Below are 25,787 nucleotides of genomic sequence, written 5' to 3' on the forward strand. Positions count from 1 at the left end.
TTATCTCTCACGGCGGTTACGAGACGACTATGGGGTACGATAGCCCTTCCCTTATCTCTGGATTAGGATTAATCGGTTGCTAGTTGACGTTTGATCCCTCTAAGCACCGTATCCGCTGCGTCGCCCACATTATTAACCTATCCCTCCAAGCATTTCTTCTCGCGTCTTCGAAAGAGGCACTAATCGCCGCTCTTGATGCCACCGATGATACCTCAAACGATCAGTTGTTTGCACAGTTCTATGACACCTTACACGACGCCGGACAGACAACAAGAACAGATGAAGCCCATCAGAGAAGAAGAGCTTCGCGAAGAGGCAATCGTATACTTGAGAACTTCACTGGATGGCAGTATATCGCGCCCCTACGGAAAGTACATAACATCGCGGTCTGGATACGTAAATCTACGCTTTATACGGCTATATGGGACGATGAAATAAAGCTCCGACTAGGTATAGATAATGCTACACGCTGGAATTCATGGTATCGATTGTTGGATAATTTTCTGCGTTATCAATCCCGTGTAAAACAGTTCCTAATTGACTATGATAGAGAGCTTCAAGATGATATCCTGCTAGCTTCAGAGTGGGAGTTTATTGAACGGACGCATCGTTTCCTACAGCCGTTTGCCTCAGCTACGTTGTTGGCCGAAGGGGCGCGATCTACACTCTCCCAATCACTCTCGATAATGGATGTTTTATTGCGACAGTACGAGAAGTATAAGGTCGGTGGCGATGTTTTTTCTTTTATCTAATTGATTGGCTAACTAATTGTCTTATTTAGGAGCTTTATAGTTCAAAGGAAAACCATGATCCCCACATGGTACACTGCATCGATATGGGCTGGTTTGTACTTAATAAGTACTACACCTTATCAGACCAGATACCTGTATATGCCGCCGCACTCCTTCTCGATCCCTCGAAACGAAGAAAATACATTGAGCGGAATTGGCAAGAATCCTGGCACGCGCCTGCTATTGCTGCGGCCCAGCAAATTTGGCTAGATGAATATAATGCCGCGCCAATCCCAGAATCCTTGCGGGTGCCTCTAGATGTGTCCTCTTCCTCTGGGAGGCAGCACAACGAGCTGGATGAGTTGTTGAGCGATATTGCTGTTACTGGTCCTATCTTAGACGACGCCGATGACTTCGAAACCTTTATTGATGCACCACCGACCCGAATAACTGGCTCTCCTCTCCAGTGGTGGCTACATCGAGATCAAAGGAAAGCATATCCGCGGCTATCCCGCATGGCAATTGATATCCTCTCAATCCCTCCTGAATCATCTGATGTTGAGTCTCACTTCTCATCGGCGCGGCGTACGCTATCATGGGATAGAGAGAGCATGACCTGCGAGAACCTGGCGAAGGTTGAGTGTGTGGGCAACTGGATGCGCGAGGGTATCATTGTACCCAAGTCTCACGGTGGCAGGGGCGTTATTTCCAGCGCTGCTGTTGAATTTAGCGTTGAAACAGAGGCAGAGGACTTTCTAGATTAGGGTACTTTCTTGTTCTTTCTTCTAGCCTACAAGAATTATATGTGGTTTATCTGGATATCAACCTTGCTAAAGTGGCTATGTGGCTGTATGGATATCTACCTGGATATATCGATATCCAGATAATTTCTCCCACTTATCTGGATATCGATATAAGGGCCAGAATTTCGGTGGATATCGATATACGCAGGTCTGAGGACAAGAGCAAAGAGCTAGCCAAAGCAGGATGGGCGGTCAGGATAGCGACAAGCAGCTCTGCGCGGAATGATCTGGTCGGCATGGGAGGAACTATCAGAATCCCCATATCCGCGGCAAGAGCCGGCAAGATCAGCGAAACCTTTTCGGTCACCCTGGGTACGAGGGAAGAACACAACCCCTACACAGCCGAACTAGCAGCGATTGCTCATGGCCTCGGCTGTCTGCCAGAGATCAAATATCGAGTTATTGTGATCTTAACGAGTAATAGATCAGTGGCACAAGCTATAGGTAATCCCCGCCAGCAATCAGGCCAAGGGCATATTCGGGAGATATATGATGCTGTAGAGAAGCTGAGAAGAGATGGGAACAGAGTTAACCTCATCTGGCTACCGCCCGACAGCGAGCTTAAAATTCAGAAGACAGCCAAGACGTCAGCCCGTCATGCAACGGAGCCGTACATGACGCCACAGAGAGGATTTGCCAAAGCGAAAACCACAATTCTCAATCGAACGAGGGCAGAGCTACGAATGGAAAGGAAACTACCAGATGGAGTTGGCAGGCATTCTAGAAAGGTCGACTCAGCTCTGCCTGGTAAACACACCCGCCTGCTGTACGATCAATTATCATGGAAGGAGGCCAGCGTGCTGGCACAACTTAGAACTGGAATGGCGCGACTGAACGGCTATCTGTATCAGATCAGAGCAGCACCAACCGATGAATGTCCATGCGGGCAGGCAAAAGAAACGGTAGAGCATTTCCTCTTTCGATGCGTGAAATGGACGACACAACGCAAAGAGATGTTTCAGTGTACGAATGAAAAACGCGGCAACCTCTCCTTTCATCTGGGAGATAAGGCAGCATCAGACGGTCAGAAATGGACACCGAACATGGATGCGGTACGAGCTACAGTCAGGTTCGCAATCGCCACAGGTCGCCTGCAACAGAGATGACAGGAACGCCCTAAAATGGCAACATTTTATCAACACTAACCGATAACCCCCGACGCCCTCAAATGGTCAACAGCAGGCATCGCTTCAGCCGCCGAAGATAGGAAACTGAACACTTGGAGGAAATGGGCTTCAAGTTGACTTGCTACTACTAACATCTAGGAGGGCTAAGGAGAAGAACAATGACTAAACTGGAAAGAATAAGGCGAGATTCTCATGGGCTTGACGAGAGTAAGGCAATAACTAGCGAAGTGTATGTACCTTTAGCTTCAGAGCCCATTGGGCGTTGGCCTACCGGGCGTAATAGACTTGTATTGTGTTGTATTGTCCGTGCGTATCAATACAGCAACTAGATTCGACAAAAACAACCTGCTTTTTACCTCCTTTTTATCCATGCACGCACCTGTGCTTCTGACTTCCCACTTTTATTCCATTCCTATTGCATTCTACGCTTTCGCCTTCTCCTCTAGACTTAAGATATCGTATAAGAAAATAATATAATATTGAAGCAGTAACAGTATCCAATAACACAGAAAGGGCCAATACCATGGAACCGTCACCTATCGCACCAACTGCAGGGGTACAATAATCGGCTCATGAATTTCTCCAGTCGCTCTCCTTATACGTTCATCCTGAGGCGCGACTACTAATCTGCTTCAATGATAACTGCAAACACGCCATCTCCCCCAATGGGGCCCATCCTACCAATCATCTAAGAGAAAAACACAATATCCTTCTGTCAGAGCGGAAAGGTCTCAGCAAGGTACTGGCTACACTGGACCTCAAAAATCCAGATCAGGCTGCGCCACTTGCAGATGGTACGCCTGAAGACAGAAAGCTCCGGTCCCACGATGGATTTTCCTGTCTGCATTGCAAATATCGCACCATCAACTTCACGCTCATCATGCAACATTACGGCCAAGACCTGCCCAATTACCCCCAACACCCGCGGAGATCAACCAGGAAGGCAGATATTGAGACATATTTCGAGTACGTTTACTTGCAAACATGGGCCTCTGAGCCGTCTCGATCCTACTGGATTGTTGAACGCGATGGTCGACTGGTCCGACCCGTGGTGCCCGCGGACGACGGACGTGGTCTCATTTTAAGCGGCCGAGAAAGAACTGGTGATGAACAAGACTTGATTAATTCTGTTAAGGCGCGCGAGTGCTAGCGAAATCGCCGGCTTGTCCCTGGTCCTGACAATGCAGGCGATGCGCAAACTGCAGCTGCGGATTCTGCAACGACATATGCCGAACAGCGGCCATGGTTAGAAAGGACAAGGTGGGAGACCGCATACAAGAACAGGGACCGGAGCCTACTCCGCCGCCTCGTCCAAACACCTTATCTACAGCTCCATGGGAGGTCAGATGCGCCGCCATACCTTCTCGCTAGCGCAGCTCGAGTACCTGGCCTCTCCGTCGACCTGGTTAGCCCACGCGAGGATGAGATCAGGATCGACTGGATCTTGAAGATAGTGGACGTTGTCATGGACCGCTGCGAAGAGACGGTCCACGGCACAAGCCGCAGCCTCCTTTGTTGGCTGAAGAGTAACCATCCACATATGCTTTGTTCGAAGCCGTTCACGCTAGTCGAGCATGCCTCGTCAACCACTAGATACCGCTTACTATGGAAAAAGGCATTGGCATTCTGTTTTCGCGCATACCGCATGGACACAAAGCAACGGGAGAGGCCTGTCGACTACGGAAAGGAGGGACGATAACTATATTGGAAGCATCACAAGGAATTGATCAGATAGTTTGTGTTGTTATTAGAAGACGTTAAAAGTCAAAAGCTATTATTTTTAGAAAGACTACTTGTCCCGTCAGACTACTTATCAACCGCGTTACGTTACTCTAATATTCTAATCGATATTTATAAAGAAAGAACAACGTGGTAGATAAGCTAGTGTGCCAGACAAGCGAGTCTCGAGTCTCTTACTATACTGTGCACCTAAAAACGGCCTACCCTATAACACTTTACGAATAGACCGGAGATAGATATATACATACGAAGTGGACAGGGGAACGCGACGTTTAGGAGTACACAACAATTAAGAATAGAAGAGTAGGGTTAGGGGCTTCCCCTTTGATCAAAATTGGAACTGACAATAAAGATGTATACAAGAACTCGAGGTGCATTTATTTAGACCGCTATTCTATATAGGATCAATCCAGAAGACGTATCATTTCAGTCAAGTCTAAGCAGCATAGTACCTATAAGAGCTTTCGATAAGGAACCATGGTTTCCTACAAGCTCTTGAAATTCCTTAATCTTCCACAGATGCTCGACAACGCAAGCAATATAGTGTACGACCAAGTCCCTCAGGCGATCCGGCACCAGTTCTTCGAAAGCATAGCGCACCAGCTCTACCGCATCACTATTAGCCTCTTTACTTATAGGAAGATCCGTTAGACTTTGGTGAAGCTTTGTGCGAGAAATCTCTATGAGTCTTGTAACCGCGTAACGGTCAGCTAATGTATAGCCCCCGAGGCTATCTGATGTACTGATCCTTTAGCTGCAATTATGTATGTATCCTGGGAGGTATATAATTTAGCTACATATATATTCTATAAGACATTTTTTAACCTAGTTACGTGATTATAAACTAAGATGTAGCTACTTCTAAATGCCCGCAATTTCTATTAGACTGTAGGGTATTTTTCCGAATTAATAGTCCTTTTCCGAATCAGCGACCCCCCCTACTGGACGAAGTACAAGTTGAGGGGCCGAGATTGAGGCCCCCTTAGTAGCCCTATTCAGTGAGCACCCACCGCCGGTTTTACACGGACATTATGTACTCCGATGCGCACTCAGACTCCACCACTAATTTTTTAGCTCCGGTTTGGCACTGCTTTAAATGCTTGCAGCATAGCATCTAGCGTTCGCAAGTGCATGGCTGAACATTCGAAGGGGTTGCTGATTATGGCGTGGTGATACACTTGTGCGGTGTGAGAAGTGGTAACTTGCTCAGCGTAACATGCGAAGCCGCTTGTTTCAAAAGTTATAAAGCATAGCGTAGTAACCAAGGACATCTAAGCTCAGTTTCTTTATCTTAGACTATTCTTACCTCTCTACGATATTTTACCTTTTTGCTGCTTCTACGTACGCTTCTCGTTTCAACCTATTGTTCAAGATGCAGTTCAATCTCGCATTTCTCTGCATTTTGGCATATTCGTTGCCTGCCACCATTGCGCAGCGGACAGAAGAGAACGCCGTTACAATTAAAACCTTCCCCAACCAGATTGGTTGTGGATTGGGAGTCAGTGGGCACACAGATTCCTTTCCAGACGGACAATGCTTTCATTTGCCGAGAGATTTCATGGACGCCAAGCGCGTCACGGAGACCTGCCGCAGTTTGTTTTCAGCCTACAGTTACCGTAACAGGAGATCGCTAATCAGGACCTAGTCTTCATTTACAAGCACAACGACTGCTCGGGAGCCGAAAGACAAGTCCACCAAGGCGAAGAGTGTATCGACATTATTGACTACAAATCCATTAAGGCATTCTGTCACTGATAACGACAAGTCACAACTATGACGACCGGTGGGTGCTACATCAAGGGCTTGGATAGAATTTCGAATAGACTGTGGCATGACGACGGGTTGTTGTCCTCTTGATTGTGGTTTTCCCATTGGGTTTTCCTACGTCCTTTGTGCAAATGCAAAGAGGTTTGAATTTAAGTCTATTAAATAAACTCACGTGCATATCGCTAATACTAAGTGACGTTGCGCTCCTACTCCTCCCAGTACTGATTCTCGTACTAGCTTTGATTCTGGTGATAGAATATGGGCATTGCCCGTGCCAGGGGGCATCACCGTTGGGTCTTACCACCAGCCAGCATATGTCAATGAGAGACTGTAGGAGTAGGGTTGTTGTTGAGCTTGGAAGGTCAGCAGCGAGCTGGAGTCTTGCGCTACTGAACACAGCACTCATCAACACTAAAATAAATCCACATCTGAATAGAGCATCTGAGAGCGGACACGTCGAGGCACGGAAACGCAAGAAGTGGGGAGATGATGCCAGATCATTCCTACTGTACCAATTACCCCGCGTATCAGGTCCTCATACACGATTTGATGGTCCGTGCCCTGACAGTATTACTACTGGCGGTCAATAGGCGGACGGGTACCCGTCCTTCTAAAACTGGACGGGTCCCGTCCCTGTTTCCATATTTGGTATAGTCTTCTCCGCTATCGGATCGTCAGTATCATCACCTTACCCTTGCAAGATCCAGTTCCAGATTCAACTACGCGTCCGAGGTACGATGTTCCACGAAGTAATCCACCAGAGATACGTCCCTTCAAGAGATGATTAGTATAAGACCCAGCCACCGGGAGCCTCACTAGCTAACCGCCAGTATAGAAGAGCAATGGGCCTACCTTTAGGAAATCCAAAAGCAAGCTACAGCTGATATCTTGATTATAAGCAGATGCGGAGGTGCTGCGCCACCTCAACGAGCCTAAGAGAATAGACCAAAGAAGAGATAATGGTTTGTTTAGACTGGGGCAAAGCAGAGACTGATCGCATCGAAGCAAAAGTAGCTCAAGAGACCAAGAACGGGCGGCTGTTCACAAGCAGAAGAGGCATGGGTGAGCTTTGGGAAATAGCCCAGCAGGATATCGATGAACAAGCCTTGTACTCGGCCGTGGAAGAGGAAGAAAGCTGTATTGTGGTACAGCTCTAGCTCTAGTAGAATTTGGACTAAATTTGGAACTCGGATATGTCGTGGCTACTTCGCCTCAAGCCAGTGGTTCATTGAAATAGCTGGTAAATGGGACTCGTTAAACTACTTGAGGCAGTGGAACATAAAGGTGTAAGGTAGTCCGATAGCGGAAAAAATTATACCAAAGATGGAAATTAGGACGGGACCCGTCCAATTTTAGAAGGACGGGTACCCGTCCGCCTATTAGCCGCCATTACTACTATACAAAGGACCATCAGAATCCCGTCGCATTATCTACTTTTCGTCCGTGCCAACCTTGGTGACCCTACTGTACGCCTTCCTTCGCTCACATGGTATGGTTTAGTGTGCTAATCCCCTGTCGCTGCAAATAAGTAGGAAGCGGCTTGATCGGCCAATTTTAACATGGAAAAGAACATACTGCATGGTGACCTTATGTACAAGGAGATGATCAAATTCAACCTGGCCTAGTTGCCTGCTGTTTCTCTGGAAAAGCCAGAAGCTAAAAATGGCCTTGGTTTAGATCATCTCGATTACATTCGTAGCATTGCTCCAGTGCCACTTAGCCCGTTCTGGAAGCATGGCTCTGCCGTGTAGTGGGCGTTAGGGTCACTGAAGGGATAGATAACAGAGTTTATTCCTTCTCCGAGGAAAGAGAAAACAGGCTTGGTCTATGGCCGTTTTTGGTTTTGATGAAACCCCTGTTAAAACCCCCAAAACGGCTTGCTTGACCGGCTGCAGTCATAAAAGCCCCTCAGCACAGACTGACCACACAGAGCTTGATGGCGGGCAGCTGACCACGCAGCGATGGAAGCACAGGGCCATCGGGCGTTCAGTGGCACTTGTGACAGACTGACAAGTGCAGGCGAGCAACTCAAGAGCGGCTCGGCGAGTCACTTAGTGGTGCGAGAGGAGAATTGCGGCATGGAAGTGAGGGAAAGCCAATGGGCACGCTGTCGTATGTTTCCTCAATTGTGAGGTGACACGCTTTACCCCGCATACCATGTTAGCATCAAGTTGTTGTTAGGCAGATGTTAGATTGGCGGCTGGGAATGGGCTCCCCTTTCCTTTATCACAATATTATTCTTGTATCCAGAAAAGGAGGGGAATCGAATCAACCCCTCCCTGGCAGACTGATCAAAAGAATCAAGTCAACAATCAATAACATCACAACATTCTGCTCCACATCTTAATACACTCACCCCATCGTATTCGTGAGTATCTAACATAAAATCAACTCTACTAGAGTGGATTTTGGACTGTAGGACTAGGCAAGTTGTTCGATTGCCGGACTGTTATCGTCGGGTACTGCAATAAGCTTCGGGTCAGTTACGGTAGTTCAAGTGTGCTGTAGTAGTCTTTAATGTCCTTAAGCACTTGGCCCTTTAGCTGATGGACAAATCGACAGTGTGACTCGATGCCAGCGCCGGGCCGAACGGCTGCTTGACATAGCTGGCAGATCAGTATCTGATAGTCCTGATTGAGCTGTATAATATCCTCCATTGCTGCTCGGTATCTCCTCTTTCGTCTTGGTGATAGAAAGTAAAGAGATAAACAGTCATCTTATTGTTTTTTGTTTTCTATTAATTGAAGTCCCCTTTTGTCTGCGTTACTCTAACCCCAAGTTGACGCTAGCTAGCCCCAGATGTGGGGTTGGGGTTATTTTTACCCAATCAGCTACTCGGCTTCGACCAAAGCGATTTGGACCAAATCTGCACACTTAGCAACCCCATTTTAGTGGCCGATTTGACCCAAATCTCCTGCGAATAATACCTAACTAGGGCTAGCTTTACCCCTACAGTTTACTGCTTCCCACAAGGCTTAGACCAAGTTCCGGCTTAGTACCAGCACAACAGCTAACTACTCTGTTCTTATCCTCTGTTTAACCCCTTCAACGATCCAGTACCCTCTTACCTCCCCTTACTAAACTACAACCTAACGTTTTTCTTCAGGGCCAGGGTTATAGTACTTTTACTTTACCTAAACCCTAATACTACTACCTTCTTAATTTCCTAATCTTAATTTAACCTGTACCTCTTTACCCTATAGCCAGACTTTTAGTACCTAGAACACCCCCTTTTAATATATCTAGAAATATTTTGCAGTCTTTAGTTATTTTATATATAGCTTAATTTCTATTTTGTATTTTAAAAACTAGCTCTTAACCTGGAGGTTAAGCTCTATAATTACCTATTTACAATTCTTACTTTTACTAATTAATAATAACATTAAGTTAACGTTTTCTAGCTTTAACTTTACCCTTAACTCTGAGCCTATAACTACTAAATTTCTTAACTAATATAATAATAAGAGTAAATAAGCTAACTAGTAATATCTTATTAGTATAACTAACTAACTTATAATTTAAGGTTGATCCCCCCCAGGGTAGGTTAAAGCGTAGGCTCAATTCTGTCAAAGTTGCCTGTATTAACTAAACTCTAACTCTAACTACTGTTAACAGAGCAACTTATGCATACAAAAGGCTCCTGTGCAAGGCACAATAGCCTAGCTCCCTTCCTTCCTCCTACACCCACACCTCTTAATAACTAACTTATACATCCTATTTAGTTTTCTAAATTCTCTAAAGCTACTTGAAGACTATTATTATCTTCAATCTCTATATCGTTAATATCTTCCGCTTTATACTCCACCATTATAACATCATCCTCATCTTCCCTCTCTGCCCAGCTAGATGTGATATAAAGCCTATCGAGTTCTAGGCTTGTCCAGATAATCTTAATCAACCAGCGCCAATCTGAAACCTCCCCCCGAAGCTGGATGGAGTCTAATACGACTGTACGGACTGTTCGATGATGACGAAGAAGAAAGATGGCTATACCTTCCCTGGTTGTATTAATACCGCTTAGGGCTATACGTTTTAGTTTCGGGATATAGACCTCCTGCGCGATCATATCGGAGAATCGACTCTCCTCGTCCCTCGGCTCAAAGCTGAGTTCAAGGTTAGAAAGCTTAGGTAGAAGGTAGAAGAAATAAGCTAGATTATCCTTGCCCTACTTGCTGCCTAAAATTATATTATCTAATAGAGAATTTAGATCGAGTATGATCTGTAGCTTATATAGGTGCGCAGGTAGGGACCTTAATAGTATAGCAGATAATAAGCCTATAAGTATAAATAGGTTAATTTAGTTAGTGTTCATAAGCATCATATTGGGTTCCAGGCTTAAAACCTCAACTGAAATCCCACTGGCTGCTATAGCCTCGAAGACAACTTGAATAAGGTGATGCACCTGTTGAATGCTTGCCTTCGACTCGAAAGTGAGCCCCCGCTGCGGCATAACTCCAATCTCGCGTCTTAGCCGCCTTAGGCCCCAGGCCTGTATACTGGTGCTAATGTTGATCTTTGTGCAGTGCGTAAGATGCGTTAAGGCTTGCGTTACGCATTGCACATCGTAGCCAGTCCGTATCATATCGGCTTGATCAGATAGGTGTCTCTCGTACTCTCTTTCGTTGAGTTTCTTTAGTCGATCAGCTGCATGACTATTGTCATCGCTAATACTATAGATGTGCTGTTGTAGAGGTTGGGCGCCCCCACTATCCTCATTGTCCTCAGTACTGAGATCCACTTCTGCATTATTGATTTCCCAAGTCCTATACCACTCTTTATAACCTATACCGTTCTTTATATATGAGCTTGAAATGGCCTTGCCCTTTAGACCTTTCATCATCCCTTCATACTCGCAGTACGGTGGGTTGATCTCCTCTAACTCATGAACTGGTAGTAGATGGCTGGTACAGAACTCGACCTCCTCTATCGATCCACCAAGCGATTGGCTCTTGGCGATACTCTCAAGACATTGTAGACTTCTCCGCTCGAGTATAACCGCACGCTTTCGGAAGAAGAAGTCGGTGATGAGTTGAGCGGTTTCTGCATTAAGCTTCTTGCACGTCTGCTTAAGGGAAAGCCAGTCCCGTGGGTGGACTTGATTGAGGATAATAGCTGAGATCTCTCGAGGAAGACAGATGAGACTGGCCATAGTGGACAATATGTATATATTTGGATAGTTGGAAATGCCACAGTGTAAGTAAGCGGGTAGATTGATAAGATAGTTACATAGCTTTCTGCTGAAGATAAAGGTTATGCTCCCCCACCCTCGCAGTTACGTCACGTGAACCCCACAACTTTCGCCAATCATACTTTACCAACACCTATAGCCCTGTAACTAACTGTAAGCTGCTAAAACCTGCAACTTACAGCTTATAATTACAGCTTACGCCAGGACCTCCAACTCTCTTTCTACATAGTCATGCGTTTTTCTTCTATAGATTAGCATTTAGATATCAGGCTGTACTATACATAAGACTATACCTACGTTATACTCTATTGTAATGCATTTGCTAATGTACGTAACCTGTAGATTGCTGTCTTTTGCTTCCCTCCGAGTAATGTACTTGTGTTCTCAGTAATGTAAGCCACCATGGACTGCCATGCCTCTGTTGTGTACACTGGCCCTCCGTCACCAGGCAGTCTGGCTGGTCTCGAGCCTCTCTCGTTATTGATCCAATCGATGCTGACCATGTTCAGCCTGCTCTGTACCTGCATTACCCAATCGGTCGGAGCAGCCCAGGTCAAGAAGGAATGGTTGAGCACCAGGACCTTGCTGTAGTGCACTATGGCTTCAAGCCGTTCTTTAAAGCCGACATCCATCGGCATTGGGTTCTTGTAAAATCGCCCTCGGCTGATGAAATCCTTATTTTCGTCGTTATCGTCGATATCTTCATCACTGTCACCAGCATCCGAGATGGCTGATCGGCAAAGGACCGCGACCCACCACACGAGCGGGTTATTGCGAGGTGTTGACTTCGGGTTCTTCAATGCCTTCATCAGGAGCTGCTGGATGGGAACCCAGACGTCCTCAAACCCCCCCTTCTCCCGCCTCCGCGCAATTGCCCTTAGATCAACCTGCCAGACCTCTTGCTCGATATCCAGAATATCATCAATCTGGCTTTCCGTCAACCGCATGCCCATACTCTCCAGAGTGCCCCTGCTGTGTGCGTAGGTGATGAACCCTACCAGACTCATCCAGATCGACTGGTATTGCCGTCGCTTGCCGAGATCCCAGACGGCCGCGAAGGTCTCGAATGCACCCTGGTCTCCGTCCTCGCTATCATCTCTGCTGTCCATGCTGTTCAGTGCCGCCCGAGCCGCCCGTGGCCATCGTTCTGCCATGCCCTCCATCGCGTCCAGATCGTTCCAGAAGGCGGACTGGATGATCATGCGCCTCTGGCGATCATCGGAAAACCGACGCCGCTGCTCTCTTCTATCTTCCGGTCCGTCTCCGCCATGCGGTGCTAGCGCGGCTTCCGGCGCGTCGCTCGTGGCTGATAGGTATGCGATCCAATTCCCCCTGATCTTTGCCCATACCACATCGTCCTCTTGTTCGCCTGGGCGGAGGAAGTTCATGTCTTGGAGCCATCCATTGCAGGCTGTGCGGTCGGCATCGGATAGCGGTGCTATACTGTGCCGAGCATCATTGTTCTGGGTTGGGTGGTCGATTTGATGCTCGACTCGGCTTTGCCTTGGCATAATAGGTTCCCACGTCACGAAGAAGATAGGATCGATACTGATCAGCAACCAGAGGCGCTTCCGGGACGATACCACCTAGCTGGCTGTGGAGGTGGTCGCAGCAAGCACTCTTCCATAGAAGTGTCCAGGGCTCATCTCGGAGGGCCGGTGATGGAGATGGTGGTTGTTTCACGTGGTCTCGTATGCCTACGTCGAGCCAGCAGGAGTGCATGTCAATCTGACTTGCATCGAGCCCCGCCATGATACTATCACGGAACAGAGCCAGGCTTTGCTGAAGGGTCTGTGATGCAAATACGTTCTTGAGATCGTGGGCTTGAAACAGTAGACGAGGGCTTTCGAAATAGGGAACAGCTTCTCCTCTCTTGGTTTGGACGCGATGCATGTTCGCCTTCGCCACCACCAAGGCCCAGAACTGTGCAAGGCTGCTGGCGGGACTGCGATAAGATAGGCGAAACGCTCGGCTCTCATCTTCAGCACTCCAGCGTCCGGCACCTGGTTTCTCCTGGTAGGCACAAGACTTGGCATATAAGAGATCATATGAGCTAGGTATCTCTTGTCGCACGCAGTCAGGTACAGTTTCGAAGATAGCTGGAAGAATAATCTCATCATATAAATCCTTAAAACGTGCAAGGGAAAGGCTGTTGGCAGAAGCCCGTGTGCTTGATCGAGCTCCGCTAGGGAAGAACACCAAAACAGAAAAGCGGACGCCGGCGGTGGTGAATGTACCAATGGAGGTGTGTCGTGTATGGGCTAGATCCAGACCGTGTGGCTGTATTACTTGGGCAGTGGATATATTGCTCTTGTAGGGTGGGAAGAAGGAAAGCCGAAATTGACCGGGAGCTCGGATAGCCGATAGACTTCTTGCCCCTAACCAGATGCTGTCGACATCCCATTGTCGCGCGACGGTTACCGAGTCGCGGGGCAGAGAAGCTTGTGTCTTGTGGAGAGATAGTCGCTCGGCCGGCTGATCGGAAAGGAAGCTATGCCATCGAGGAAAGGAATCATGAGGATCGCAAGCATGATCTCCTTCGGCAAATATAGTCGGTAGGGGAGGGAGAGAACGGCTGATGTATTCGGTATGCTCCTGGAGGAGGGTGTGGGTACTTTCTGGCTCGGTACGCTCGTCCGAACTTGGGCCTATGCAAGATAGTCAGTGGCAGGTTTTGATGCTACCAGGAGGAGACACAATAAACTCTGTAGCTCACAGTTGCATTGATGATGAAAGAATGTTTGAAGTACACGATCGTATACGTCACCTTGCTGGCGCAGGAAATCAGGACCACCGGCTGTAATCGATGTATTCACCAGCATTAAGCCTGCTCCGGGTTCTAGGGACGGCTGGGGCCCTGGAAACCAACGCAACAATCACATCGGCCGCCTCTCAGTTGTCGCCGGAGGTTCTGCAACTGGGGATACCACGTACGGCCGCTCTCTCGCCGTTAGAACGCCCTGTAAGAAGCCTGGTGCAGTAGAGGCGTTCGAGCTAGTGGGAGTCTATGACTTTGACTCAATTAACTGGGACCCTTCTTCGGAGTACGGTCCTCGCATTGTATATTAGTTAATATAATTTAGTACGTAAGGATTCCTAGTATGCAGACGTTTAGTATTTTATATAGTTTTCCTTAGTATTAATATATAAAAAGCCTAAGTTATAACTTAGTTATATTAAATAGTAGTGTTTAAAAGCTCCCTTACTTACTTAGTATTAAGATATAACTTATATAGTAGTAGTAGTAGTAGTAGTAGTAGTAGTAGTAGTAGTAGTAGTAGTAGTAGTAGTAGTAGTAATAGTAGTAGTAATAGTAGTGGGAGAAGAAGCTGTAGAAAAGTATATCTAGCCGAGGAAGACAATAGTGACAAAGCCAGGTCGGTCATTTGTACTGCTTGTAGCGGTCACTCCGCTGGCGACAAAGTTAGAACCACCACCACCTTTAGCACCTGTGCCTGCTACACTAGTGCCGACTGTTTTCTGGGCAACACCTCCACTGCCACCGCCGTAGTAACCAGCTCCACCTCCTCCAGACCCTAGAGGATTAGCCCCGACACCTGCTCTACCATTACCGCCATTTTTGCCAGCACCGGCAGCACCGTTGGTAAATAAGGTGGGACTTCCACTAACAGTTCCTCCGGCGCCGGGGGCACTTGCGCCACCTCCTCGACCACCCTGATTAGTAACGGCGCGTTGGTTAGGAGTTGCCCTCAACGCGATGTAAGCAGTGTTACCATTGACGCCTCCGCCATTACCACTTGAACCATCAAAGGTAATAACTTGGCGATCGGTATCATCAAGGTTTGTAAACTTGCCTCCACCGCCACCACCACCAGCGACAGCAAGTAACCTGCCGTTCAGTGTCAAGGAAGATCCCGCACCACCAGCACCAGCGCTATCCCTGGCAGTACCGCCTGTACCATATCCAATTCCACCGGAAGCTACCCCAGAAGCTTGACCAACTTGTCCCTTTCCACCTGCCAAGAGCACTACGCTTTGTCCTGGTGTAACAGGTACTGTTCCCGATAGTTGAGCGCCGAAACCACCGTTATTGCTAGCTACACCATTGGAAGAAGCACCTCCACCTTGTCCACCTGCAACAATGAAACGCATCGCCGTAGCGCAGGGTGGTACAATAAAAGTGTTTGCAGCCGAGTTTGTAGCAACTGCCGAGACTGAGCGGGTTTGAGTAACAGTGCAATCAATGGTGACGACGGTGGTGGTTCCGCCTGAAGTTGCAGGGAGTGTAGTAAGCCCAGACGTTGTCGCGGTTCGTGTTATAGTCGTCAGACGCGTTGCAGGAGGTGGAACGATTGTAATAACCGTATCAGTTGACACTCCGGTAACAGTTGTCGCTGTAGGCACGGTGACGGTTCCAGTTGATGTGACTGTTATCACTGGCCTGGTAGCGGGCGGCACGATCGTAATGACGGTGTCGGTCGACACTCCGGTAACGGTAGTTGCCGTGGGCACAGTAACGGTTCCAGTCGATGTGATGGTAATGATAGGCTTTGTAGGGGACGGAACGATTGTGATGACCGTATCGGTTGACACTCCAGTAACAGTAGTTGCTGTGGGCACAGTGACGGTTCCAGTCGATGTGATGGTAATGATAGGCTTTGTAGCGCTTATTGGGGGACCAAGAGTAACAATAACAGTACCTTTACATGTTGGGCAGCTTAACGCAGGAGGTACTGTAGTAGTGCCAGGAGTAATTCCAGTAGTTGTGGTGGTAGTAAACTGGCCAGTGCCTGATACGCTTGGGACTGAGGTAACCCGAATTGTAGTGGTGCATGACCCGGAGCAATCCGAAGCAGGAGGAATAGTCTCTGTCCCTGGAACCTCGCCAGTAGTAGTAACAATCACGACTGGTCCGGTTATCCCAGGCTTTAAAGTAGCTGTTCCTGGAATCAAGCCTGTCTCGGTTAGACCTGGGGGAGGGGTTGGAGGAACAATCATTGTAGCCACGCAATACGTGCAATTATACGGAGCAGGTATGATGCTGAAATCTGGCACCTTGGCCGTAAGAGTTACAGTCACTGGGCCGGGGCATATTGCTACCGTTGTCTTACCACCTGCAGTGGCAGGGGGAATAAAACTAACGTAAGGAGCTGGCCCAGACTTGGTGACAGTGACACAGTCCGTACAAGGAAGTCCAGGACCCGAGCCTCCAAGCAATTCCGGGTAGGAGGTTATCTGAGGAGAGTCTGAGTCACCGGGGCCGCTGGGAATTTCAGATGGCCGTAGAAACTTGGTGTAGTGCCTGAACGTTGCGTTGGTTAGAAGGTAAAGGTAGAAGATAATCGTAACTCATTCTTACCGAGTAGCTGTTGTGGTCAGCGTCTTTCCATCACAAACGACTTCAACAGGCTGAAGTTCCACAACTTGTATCTTGTCACTACGGAGACAGGCCTCTGTCCCGGGAGCAGCAAGGAAACTGCTCACCAGGCCCAAGACCGCGCCCCTTCCGAACAGTGATAACGGGTGCATGACCCAAGGACAGTCAAGGACAGATGGAAGGAAATGAGCAGTAATGAGTGAATGGGGTCAGATAAGTAAATGAATGGTGCTTAGCTATTTTGATTTGGTTAAGAAAGCGATCAATTTATAAATACGCAAAATCATTTACTGTTCCAATTTTTGGTTACCTAGCTAAAAACGTCAAATTAAAACATGCTGCCTTTGGCAGCTAGGCACTAGATACGATCACGGCTATACTGCCATGGAGGATTCCTAAGAATGGGCTTTTGATAAATACCCCTCATTCTGGAGGGATGAACCAGAGCTCTTCTCCCTTGCAGCTCAGGGGCTGACGTTAAGCTCAATAGAGCGATAGTGAAACACAACATGTAGACTTGTCGCTGTTTCCGGGCCGTTAGTTCTTCAATACTATTCATATAAGTCCCTAGGATCTAAGGGCGTGAGTCATTGTTCAGCTGTGATCGGTCATTGGTCCACTCGACAAGGGTTTTGTGTACGAATTGGTTACTTGAAAGAGGAGTGAAACACGTACGTGCTTTGACGCAGGGTTGGGTTCCAATCAACACACACAAAGTCCCGCATTACCGCCTTCCCGAAAACTTTCTGCCCTGACATTCAGATTCGAGCTCAAGAGTTGACTGAGCAGGTCTCCCTCTACGCCACCCCAAAGCGGAATTAGTCGGTATGCCTTCATCTTCTTGAGTACTAACACTGAGACTATACTATATTCGACTGCATTTGTAGCACATAAGGGTAATCGTATGCACGCATCAGTGTTAATAGAAGCACCAACTGTAACAGTTCGCTCATCCGGTATAAATGAGACCTATCGGGCATAGAAACTTCCTCATTCAAGATATCCTTTGCATACACCAGTCCTTCCTTCTGAAAAGTCTCTCATTTATACCTTAAAATCGATCTTTGTCAACCATGAAGCATTTATCGTTGTTTGTTCTCGCCTATCTCTTTACCGGAGATATGGCTGCTAGCACTGATTTGGCTGCCAACTGCGTTACAACTCATGTACTTCCGGTCATTACAACTACCACATGTTCTGCTAGTTCATCCGCTGTCCCAACGGCTTCTACGCCTAATGGTAAAGCAACTATCCCCACTGTTCCTGAACACCACAGCCAGCCAGCCGTGGCTCCCTCCGCTGCAGAGCCAAGCTCCGTCCCGGACACCGCTATACTTGACAAACCTATGCACAATCCCACCACTCAAAACTCTGGAGCCGGCATCAATTCAGCGCTAAACCCGCCAATTTCAGGCCAATCTGGTTCTATAATAGGACATGTTAGTTCACTTATAAAGCCAACCGATTCCGCGTTTGAGCCTTCCAACACTCCTGTTGTCGTTTCTGGAGCCTCAACTACCGGCATTAATACCAGGGTGGATATGATGATCATGACTGGGCTTCTGGTTTGTTTGGCCCCAGTAATGATCCACCTGTGATTCTGCGTATCCCAGACAGATCTAGGCCAGACGTGCTTATAGCTTTGCTCTGGAGGAGGAACACTCTATAATTACAAAGTGGTAGTTCTATGGGGATCTAGGACATTTCGATCATTGTTTGTTCGCTGGATATAAGTGTAACTAGCTTTTAGACTTTACTTTCCTAGTCTCTCTGGTAGTATTACTTACTGAAGAATCTTTCAATATAGTGTATTCTTTTCTTTTAAAAAGATAATTCTATTATATAAATTGTTATTAAATATAGAAATTCTAAACAATATATAAGTAGTTACTGCTATACCTTTTAACTAAAAGAAGATTAAGTAAGTTTATTAATATCAGTATGTAATATAATTAAAAATGTAAAGCTTATTTGTACCATATAGGATACAAGAATATAACCCTTCTACTTTCAACTTTAGTTTAGAAATAATTCTTAAACTAACTAGGCTATGTTGTCTTATGAATTATTTGCTTTACTAGATAGCTAGTTATAACTAACTGTTCTGTTTGCCTTCTTGCCTTCTCTTTTAGTATGTTGAGATTACGCTATGCCTATTTAGGACCTGCCTTATCAGATAACTTTACCTTTCCTAATATCTCTCTTCCTGGATGCAAGGTAGCTCAGCACTAGTTGCTAATAAATCTTAATTAAGTACAATGGATCTTATCTATAAGCTTATAGTATAGATGTAAGTGATAATTTAATTGCAGTAGCTCCGATAAAGAGAGATATAAACACAAATTACTTTTTGTAGTTATATGCCCCTCTTTACTGTAGGAACCTTTTACACCAATCAACCCTGTTGTACCTGACCTGTTTGGAAGTAGGCGAGAGGTGAGCACACCGGAGTCCGCTTACTTAAGCCACGCACTTTTCTCTGTAGCTTGCTCTTCCTTGCATAGATTAACCGCTATCTGTGCTAGGCCATACTAACTTATTTGTGTGCATGTATTAAAATTCTATTTCCCACAGAGCGCTGAGAATAAATATATAGCCAACCTTCACGAGGAAGTTGTATGTGTTACACGGGAGAACCTTGATATGTGTTAAATCGTAGATGGCATGAATTGTTGATTGATTGATGTAATCTGTATCCGGCTTCCCCTCTTTTAGGAACGGATCTAAGCTATGCCTATTTGGGATTTATCTAGTCATGTGACTTTGCGGAAATAAGCAACGCAGTGCGTTTCCCGGATTCGAGGGGCGATCCAGGGTAACCAAGTTTTGACAATATGTGTTTGGAAAAGATTACCTAATAAGTCGGCTAGATAAATTTCAGTAGTACAAATGTGTCTTACAATTAATCCAGATGCATCTAACTTACATTCCAAGTCTTATACTAAGATGTATTGTAATTTATTGCCTAAATAGGCTAGAGGGTATAATTCACTGCATATACAGTACTTCCAAAAGAAAGAAAAGAAAAAGAAAAAACTCAACTAACACGATCTACTGGTATTAAAGTGTTTAACAACTGCGGAGGTCTCACAAGTGAACCGGTAATCACCGCTCTTCGAGGTACCATTGGTCGCAGTTACAGTGGCGTAACCTCTGCTATGCCTGTCGGAACTGGGTTATGAACTGCCTTCTCGATGAGACTACTATAACACACAATGTACTGTTTGCTCCAGGAAAGCACCTTATGAAAGGACGACGCGCAGAACGCAAGGCTGTGATATGCTAGGTTATTTTGCGACAGCAGCGATATCCCCTGACCTGTACCATATTCAGGCTAGCCGATGTCAGATCCCAACTGCGACCGAATCTGGACCTTGTACAGCGTATTGGGTACAGCTCGCAGGGGTGTAAGAGGGCAGCAAGGGGCACTTACCCACACTATGTGTGGCTATTTGCCATCTGTAGATTTACTTGCCTCTGGGCGAGATACAGTGAATAAGAAGGTCTCAATACAGCGGAATATACGTACAGAAATTGCGGAAACTGCCCTCTCACACCCTTGTGGGCTGTATCTGCATACCATATACCATGGCTTTTCTCTTACGGTAGAACCTGCATATTTCCCGATATCATTGTCAGGGGACTAAGGCTTAGGGGTGAGATCCACCCTAATTTAGAACCTCATTGTAAGCACAAAGAGCGATCAGCAAACCAATTAATCCAAATTGGTTATGCATGAAACTTCATCCCATATTCCAGCATTCCAGTACGTAAACTAGACTCTCTAGACTGGCGCTAATACAAGTGTTTGAAACAGAACTTGTAGCCCTGCATGTTACTTCGATTTTAGCCGTAGTTTCTTCAACAACTACGGCACTAAAAACAGAAATGAAACCAACAGATCTTGATTCCTTACACTGGACACTTTAATTTACACTTTAGCATTCCAATATATGGAGTAGCTGCTGTAGGTTAGTAGCAATACAGGTAATAATAATAAAACTGGATGCTCTGCATCTTATTTCCATTTTAGTTAGTTATATATTGTTGGCACCTTTTACAATCTTTTTATTCTTAGCATAACTATTAACGGGCAAGATAATCATTATTTGTTCCTAATGTCAGCTAAATTAGACTTGACCTCTTTACAATTGGTCCTGCATAAGTGAGTGCAGTGAAATCCGACTTAAATAAATCTAGCTAGGCTAACGATCCCCTCAGAGAGAATGCAGACCCGTTTGTCCCTAGTATTTCGAATCATATTGGATACCACATAAACACTGCATCGCCATCTGTCTCTCAAAACACAATTAATACGCCAGTTCTTACCCACCGTCCTTCGAACGTGTTCACTCAGGCCATACCCATGCCTTTAAATGTTGAGCCTGGCTTGGTCTTACGCCCTGATATTGATCCAGATGTCAGCTATGGCATGAATACTACACCTAGCTTGGAAGAGGGACCCTTGCAACTCCATACAATATACACGGCCGGCCTATCAAACATAGACTCTGCCCCAAGCGACTGGAATCTGAAATCCGGCTTGGTCAATTCCGATAGTGGCTGGTCTTTACCTAGTACAAGCAACGAACCAGCCGGTATAATGGTACACGATGGTCCTGCACTAGCACAATGGAACCTATCGTCTTGGTTGGATACCGACCATCTTTTATCACCTAAATCTATCATCAAAGGTAACTATGTACAGCACATGTCTAGTCGAGGCACAATGACTAAACAGACTAGATAATATAAATTCAGATCCTATCCTGGCTATGGCAGGTATGGGAGATAGCGATCGCTTCCTCTGTGGAATTAAAGGCTGCACTAGGACATTCAAGCGCAAGGAGCACGCTAAACGGCATTATAAGACGTAAGTTTAGATAAGATAGATGCATATGCTACGATCATAGGCTTACAGTTATATAGGAGACACGACAAAACGATACCACGGTTGACTTGTGAGTTCTGCGGCAAGGACACTTTTACCCGGACAGATAACTTAAACGCCCACCGGAGGTTACACGCCAGAGAGAGAACAAGGCATAACAACGGAGCTCACTTCGTCCCGGCTGCCGTTATAGCAATAAAGGAGAATCGTTAAGCAAAGAGAGAGAGAACAGAAAGAACAACTATATATAATTATAGTTTAGATTTTAAAATTAAAGATAACTTATATCTTTTATCTTTAATATATATATATTTAAAAGGTATAAAGGTTAATATATATAAGTACATTAAAGCACCAATATATACCCTGTAACCTTTGCCCTTATAGCTATAGCCTTTAATAACTGTTAGGGTATTTTACTTCTTTAGATAACCCTTAAGTAGTAAGATAGTATATAGTACTATCTATTTATTGTATAAGAGTAAGTAGGATAAATATAAATGTATCTTGGTTTGAGGGTTTTATATTATATCATACTATCACTATTATATAATAGGAATTTAACCCTTATTAGCAAGGTTAACCTATTACTAAGCTAGGTAAGGTTGTATAGGATAGGCTGGCAAGCCAGATATAAGCTTGCCTCAATATAATGAATCGATGCATCCACTTGAAATGCATTTTATCGACAAAAACTTGGGGGTGCAGCGATTCCGTTTAGGTTAAATCGAATCGCTATATACTTTCATTAACGCCTTTTTCCTCATTATGGGTTTGCAATTCGAATTGTTGATGATTCTGCCATGCAGCTAGGATAGGCCAGGTCGTTGTTGACTTGTAGTGAGGTCAGCTAAACAGGAATCCATTATCTTGCTGTAGAATAATAATGCTAACTTGTCTTGGTGGCGCTTTGTCGGAGGCCTTTACTCCAAGTTGGGTAAGGGAGCTCTTACCTTTGTAGGAGGCTTCTTCCCCACCATTGACCTGAAAATCCTTGAGGACTTGCTGGGGGACTACCTTTACAACTTCTAATCAGCTTAAGGCCACTTTATAAATGGATAAATGCAGAAGTACTGTAGCTAGCCTGTAGCATGGAATTGAGGATGGGTAGTATTCTCTCTGCGTTAAGGTTGATAGAGTTAATAGAGGTTAAAGGGAAAGATTTATATATTTCTAGCTGAAAGTATAGAATAGAAATCAGGATTTGCATTTCTATTCTTAACTACTGAAATAAGAATTTATATCATAGTCTTTTATTTTACTGTATTCTTACTTAATAAGTATAACTAGTTTATAAGTAAACAGTATAGGGTAGGCTTGGCTTATAAACTAATTACTAAACTTTGAAAAAGGTAAATATAAGTAAATTTATCTTTATACTTATTCTTATTTTTAGCTTTTAAAGAGTATTACCCTGTTATTAGTGCTGTAGCATATATATAAAATTAGTTTATTTATTAGCAGTAAATAAATATCTATTAGGCTGGTAGGGAAAATAAAGTACGTACTATTAGTACCTTGCGTCTTGTCCAGTCGTAGATGTTATATCTCATTGATCAATTGATGTTATCTGCAGCTAGCTTCTCCTCTTTCCAGGGAGGATCTACGCTATACCTAAGTGGGATTCATCTAATCAGGTGACATTGCAGAAATAACCAACGCAGTGCATTTCCCGGAAACGAGGTGCGTTTTACGGTAACCAAGTTTTGACACATCTCGCTGGTCTACATCTTCCGCTTGACAGCGGAGAGTTGTTTAGCATAGCTCACGTGGAGGCGCACGCTGACGATTCCGTAGAAACTTTACTAACACACATTGAGAGAGGCTAGACTTAAGCTTATACTAGAACAAGGCAATCTTGTAGCGCCACAATGTCACTGCCAGCTGTTCTATGGATGTAGTTTCCATCCACAGCCTTCATCACTCTGTTAACTAGCTTCTGTTCTAACGAATAACCTTCAGCTGTCTACGCCTGTGGCTATGTGACCTATTATTACTCTCGTTAGACCTGATATCCCCAGATTCAGCCCCAACTGGCGTAAATCTCTCAGCCCAGACGGCGGCTGAGCCTTACTTGATCCAAGTTCTTCCTAAACTATAGCCCTTTCCTACACGAAGGACGGAAATATAAATACATTGATATTCATACCTATTATCCTACAAGCTATCATTACAACACAAGCAACCAGTCTCTACTGCATATAGTTCAGTTTCAAATACCAATCAACAACACCTAACTCTATTTATACTTTATGGTCATATCCATTACCATGCTCTTCAAGTTGATCCTTGCTACAGCTGTTGCAGCTACCTCAGCTGTCGCTGCTCCTCTCGAAGCGCGCAATATGACATCATCATCACCGTCATTATCCTACTTTACTCCTTCGAACACCTGGCAGTACTCTGTTAATAATGGTGCCATTTCAGCGACTTCAAGCCTTGCCGAGATCTACAAGAGCACCGGCAATGGCGGCAAGGATCAGACAGCTCTGGTAACATTTACCTACCCTGCCGGCGTTGAGGGGAGACAGTGTCAGTTGGAATTTCACCTCCCTGCCAGTGCCAATCCTGCTGGCAGTAAGAAGATCGATGTATTCACCAGCATCAAGCCTGCTCCGGGTTCTAGGGACGGCTGGGGCCCTGGAAACCAACGCAACAATCACATCGGCCGTCTCTCCGTTGTCGCCGGAGGTGCTGCAACTTGGGATGCCACATACGGCCGCTCTCTCGCTTTTAAGACGCCCTGTAAGAAGGCTGGTACCGTGGAGGCGTTTGAGCTAGTGGGAGTCTCTGACTTTGACTCAATTAACTGGGACCCTTCTTCTGAGTACGGTCCTCGCATCGTATATTAGCTAGTATAAGCTGGCACGTAAGGATTATTAGCGTATAGATGTTTAGTGTTTTATATTTTCCCTTTAATATACGTATATAAAAAGGCTAGAATATGGCTATGTCAAATAATACTTTTTAAAATGCTTTCTTAGCTGTCTAATATTCAAGAGACAGTCTATATATATACAGTAGTAGTCTTATATTAAGAAGTAACCTTTAATACTCAACTTATAAGATTTTCCAAGTTAGCATGGAACCTTTAGTGTTAAATCTTTAGTATATAAGACTTTTTATTAAAACTGTTCCCCTTTGTCTTAGCCTTTTAAAAATCTCTTGAAGCTGATTAAATTTAATAAGCTGAATTCCATTAGGCCCTATAACATAGACTTATAGTAAGGCTACTAAATCTAGATATACTATAACGGAATAAAGTAATATAATTGTTTCTAAATATAGTAATAAAGGTATATTAAACCAGTCTAGTATAGCTATTTAGGCATCATATGCACATATTTATCTAGCTCTATACCTAGATCAAGTAACCAAGGTTGCCGGATGCTTCCACCAACATCTTTCAGCGGCATCTTCTATAGGATATTAAGACTCTGTGCTAACCAACTAAACATTTGTTTGTTGTACTCGCCTAGTGGGCCAGCTAGATCGGTCTCAAGAGCCTCCCTATACTTATCACTCCATGCCGCACATACAAAATTACTGGTAACAACATAGGGTAAAGTTGCTGATGAATGGGGATCACATTGAATCCTCGGATTAACAACAACGGGGCAGCGCATACTAAAGCCTTTCTTTTCCCAACAGACATTAGACAGGATAACATGACACTTCATATCGGTGCAGTTATGTCTAACGTGGATATCTAGTTAAAAGGTCAGCCATTAAACATAGCATAGAAATTAGCGTATATACTGTAATAATCCCAGCCAACTACAACTGTTTGTACATTTGGTACAAAGTCCTAGTTAGCTGGGCTATTAGGGGATTCTGTGTTCCTTCCAGCAAGGTGAACCTCGTGGTATAAGGTCTAGCACAGACATCAGATATCTTATCAACAACTGGTAATGCAATCAAAGCAGTCAAACTTACCTCCCAGCAATCCATCCTAGGCCAAGTTCCGATATTTACGAGCCTGTCAGCCGTCCCATCGTTAACAGACAGGTGGTCGCCGTCCGTAACCATATTGTACAGTGCAATCAGTTCTTTAAACGAGGTTAGACCTTGGTCTGACAAATCGGCGCTATTGAATACAATTGGAGATAGTAAGACATCTAGAAAGAAATAGTAAGTTATAATTCGTTTGCAGGATCCAATAAGAATACCTTGGTCGGTCTGGTCAGTGTAATTATGGTTAC

General features: G+C 45.2%; 15 protein-coding genes across 15 annotated transcripts; 9 read left to right on the forward strand and 6 right to left on the reverse strand.

Annotated features, from left to right (window-relative positions):
* Positions 1-808: 808 nt before the first annotated feature.
* B0J16DRAFT_393228 (uncharacterized protein) lies at positions 809-1,016 on the forward strand (the record flags this gene model as incomplete). Its single annotated transcript, XM_046132047.1, has 1 exon — positions 809-1,016. A coding segment is annotated over exon 1 (199 nt), but the record flags the coding sequence as incomplete, so codon positions are not given.
* Positions 1,017-3,184: 2,168 nt separating this feature from the next.
* B0J16DRAFT_315379 (uncharacterized protein) lies at positions 3,185-3,811 on the forward strand (the record flags this gene model as incomplete). Its single annotated transcript, XM_046125241.1, has 2 exons — positions 3,185-3,217; positions 3,248-3,811. The coding sequence occupies 2 exons, from the start codon at positions 3,185-3,187 to the stop codon at positions 3,809-3,811; spliced, it is 597 nt and encodes a 198-aa protein (XP_045990734.1).
* A 63-nt stretch (positions 3,812-3,874) lies between these two features.
* On the forward strand, positions 3,875-4,318 carry B0J16DRAFT_255593 (uncharacterized protein; the record flags this gene model as incomplete). Its single annotated transcript, XM_046123120.1, has 1 exon — positions 3,875-4,318. A coding segment is annotated over one exon (444 nt), but the record flags the coding sequence as incomplete, so codon positions are not given.
* Positions 4,319-4,827: 509 nt separating this feature from the next.
* On the reverse strand, positions 4,828-5,124 carry B0J16DRAFT_393237 (uncharacterized protein; the record flags this gene model as incomplete). The annotated part of the gene is made up of 1 exon (XM_046132048.1): positions 4,828-5,124. A coding segment is annotated over one exon (297 nt), but the record flags the coding sequence as incomplete, so codon positions are not given.
* A 421-nt stretch (positions 5,125-5,545) lies between these two features.
* B0J16DRAFT_48514 (uncharacterized protein) lies at positions 5,546-6,202 on the forward strand. The gene is made up of 2 exons (XM_046133927.1): positions 5,546-5,993; positions 6,047-6,202. The coding sequence occupies exons 1-2, from the start codon at positions 5,774-5,776 to the stop codon at positions 6,154-6,156; spliced, it is 330 nt and encodes a 109-aa protein (XP_045990737.1). The 5' UTR covers positions 5,546-5,773; the 3' UTR covers positions 6,157-6,202.
* A 1,927-nt stretch (positions 6,203-8,129) lies between these two features.
* On the forward strand, positions 8,130-8,300 carry B0J16DRAFT_260072 (uncharacterized protein; the record flags this gene model as incomplete). Its single annotated transcript, XM_046123234.1, has 1 exon — positions 8,130-8,300. One exon carries the CDS (start codon positions 8,130-8,132, stop codon positions 8,298-8,300), a length of 171 nt encoding a protein of 56 aa, XP_045990738.1.
* A 224-nt stretch (positions 8,301-8,524) lies between these two features.
* On the reverse strand, positions 8,525-8,849 carry B0J16DRAFT_331589 (uncharacterized protein). The gene has a single exon (XM_046126605.1). It carries the CDS (start codon positions 8,823-8,825, stop codon positions 8,652-8,654), a length of 174 nt encoding a protein of 57 aa, XP_045990739.1. The 5' UTR covers positions 8,826-8,849; the 3' UTR covers positions 8,525-8,651.
* A 1,037-nt stretch (positions 8,850-9,886) lies between these two features.
* Positions 9,887-11,317, reverse strand: B0J16DRAFT_393243 (uncharacterized protein; the record flags this gene model as incomplete). Its single annotated transcript, XM_046132049.1, has 4 exons — positions 9,887-10,271; positions 10,338-10,443; positions 10,528-11,152; positions 11,264-11,317. 4 exons carry the CDS (start codon positions 11,315-11,317, stop codon positions 9,887-9,889), a joined length of 1,170 nt encoding a protein of 389 aa, XP_045990740.1.
* Positions 11,318-11,661: 344 nt separating this feature from the next.
* On the reverse strand, positions 11,662-12,867 carry B0J16DRAFT_258969 (uncharacterized protein; the record flags this gene model as incomplete). The annotated part of the gene is made up of 1 exon (XM_046123200.1): positions 11,662-12,867. The coding sequence occupies one exon, from the start codon at positions 12,865-12,867 to the stop codon at positions 11,662-11,664; it is 1,206 nt and encodes a 401-aa protein (XP_045990741.1).
* A 238-nt stretch (positions 12,868-13,105) lies between these two features.
* On the reverse strand, positions 13,106-13,888 carry B0J16DRAFT_250492 (uncharacterized protein; the record flags this gene model as incomplete). The annotated part of the gene is made up of 1 exon (XM_046123097.1): positions 13,106-13,888. A coding segment is annotated over one exon (783 nt), but the record flags the coding sequence as incomplete, so codon positions are not given.
* A 276-nt stretch (positions 13,889-14,164) lies between these two features.
* On the forward strand, positions 14,165-14,425 carry B0J16DRAFT_257200 (uncharacterized protein; the record flags this gene model as incomplete). Its single annotated transcript, XM_046123141.1, has 1 exon — positions 14,165-14,425. A coding segment is annotated over one exon (261 nt), but the record flags the coding sequence as incomplete, so codon positions are not given.
* Positions 14,426-14,701: 276 nt separating this feature from the next.
* B0J16DRAFT_379552 (uncharacterized protein) lies at positions 14,702-16,315 on the reverse strand (the record flags this gene model as incomplete). Its single annotated transcript, XM_046131001.1, has 1 exon — positions 14,702-16,315. The coding sequence occupies one exon, from the start codon at positions 16,313-16,315 to the stop codon at positions 14,702-14,704; it is 1,614 nt and encodes a 537-aa protein (XP_045990744.1).
* A 1,452-nt stretch (positions 16,316-17,767) lies between these two features.
* Positions 17,768-18,292, forward strand: B0J16DRAFT_379553 (uncharacterized protein; the record flags this gene model as incomplete). Its single annotated transcript, XM_046131002.1, has 1 exon — positions 17,768-18,292. The coding sequence occupies one exon, from the start codon at positions 17,768-17,770 to the stop codon at positions 18,290-18,292; it is 525 nt and encodes a 174-aa protein (XP_045990745.1).
* Positions 18,293-21,502: 3,210 nt separating this feature from the next.
* B0J16DRAFT_252371 (uncharacterized protein) lies at positions 21,503-21,789 on the forward strand (the record flags this gene model as incomplete). Its single annotated transcript, XM_046123108.1, has 2 exons — positions 21,503-21,567; positions 21,624-21,789. Coding segments are annotated over 2 exons (231 nt in total), but the record flags the coding sequence as incomplete, so codon positions are not given.
* Positions 21,790-23,855: 2,066 nt separating this feature from the next.
* B0J16DRAFT_379554 (uncharacterized protein) lies at positions 23,856-24,437 on the forward strand (the record flags this gene model as incomplete). The annotated part of the gene is made up of 1 exon (XM_046131003.1): positions 23,856-24,437. One exon carries the CDS (start codon positions 23,856-23,858, stop codon positions 24,435-24,437), a length of 582 nt encoding a protein of 193 aa, XP_045990747.1.
* Between the last annotated feature and the right edge of the window lie 1,350 nt (positions 24,438-25,787).

Source organism: Fusarium flagelliforme (assembly GCF_020744385.1).
Source record: "Fusarium flagelliforme strain FIESC 12 MPI-CAGE-AA-0113 chromosome Unknown B0J16scaffold_1, whole genome shotgun sequence".
Classification (NCBI taxonomy): Eukaryota; Fungi; Ascomycota; class Sordariomycetes; order Hypocreales; family Nectriaceae; genus Fusarium; species Fusarium flagelliforme.

Excerpts from the sequence above, each read along its gene's own strand:
- B0J16DRAFT_48514 (XM_046133927.1), top strand. The coding sequence starts at position 5,774 with ATGCAGTTCAATCTCGCATTTCTCTGCATTTTGGCATATTCGTTGCCT. Across the intron at positions 5,994-6,046 it reads CGTCACGGAGACCTGCCGCA|TCTTCATTTACAAGCACAAC; the intron begins GTTTGTTTTCAG and ends ATCAGGACCTAG.
- B0J16DRAFT_331589 (XM_046126605.1), bottom strand. The coding sequence starts at position 8,825 with ATGGAGGATATTATACAGCTCAATCAGGACTATCAGATACTGATCTGC.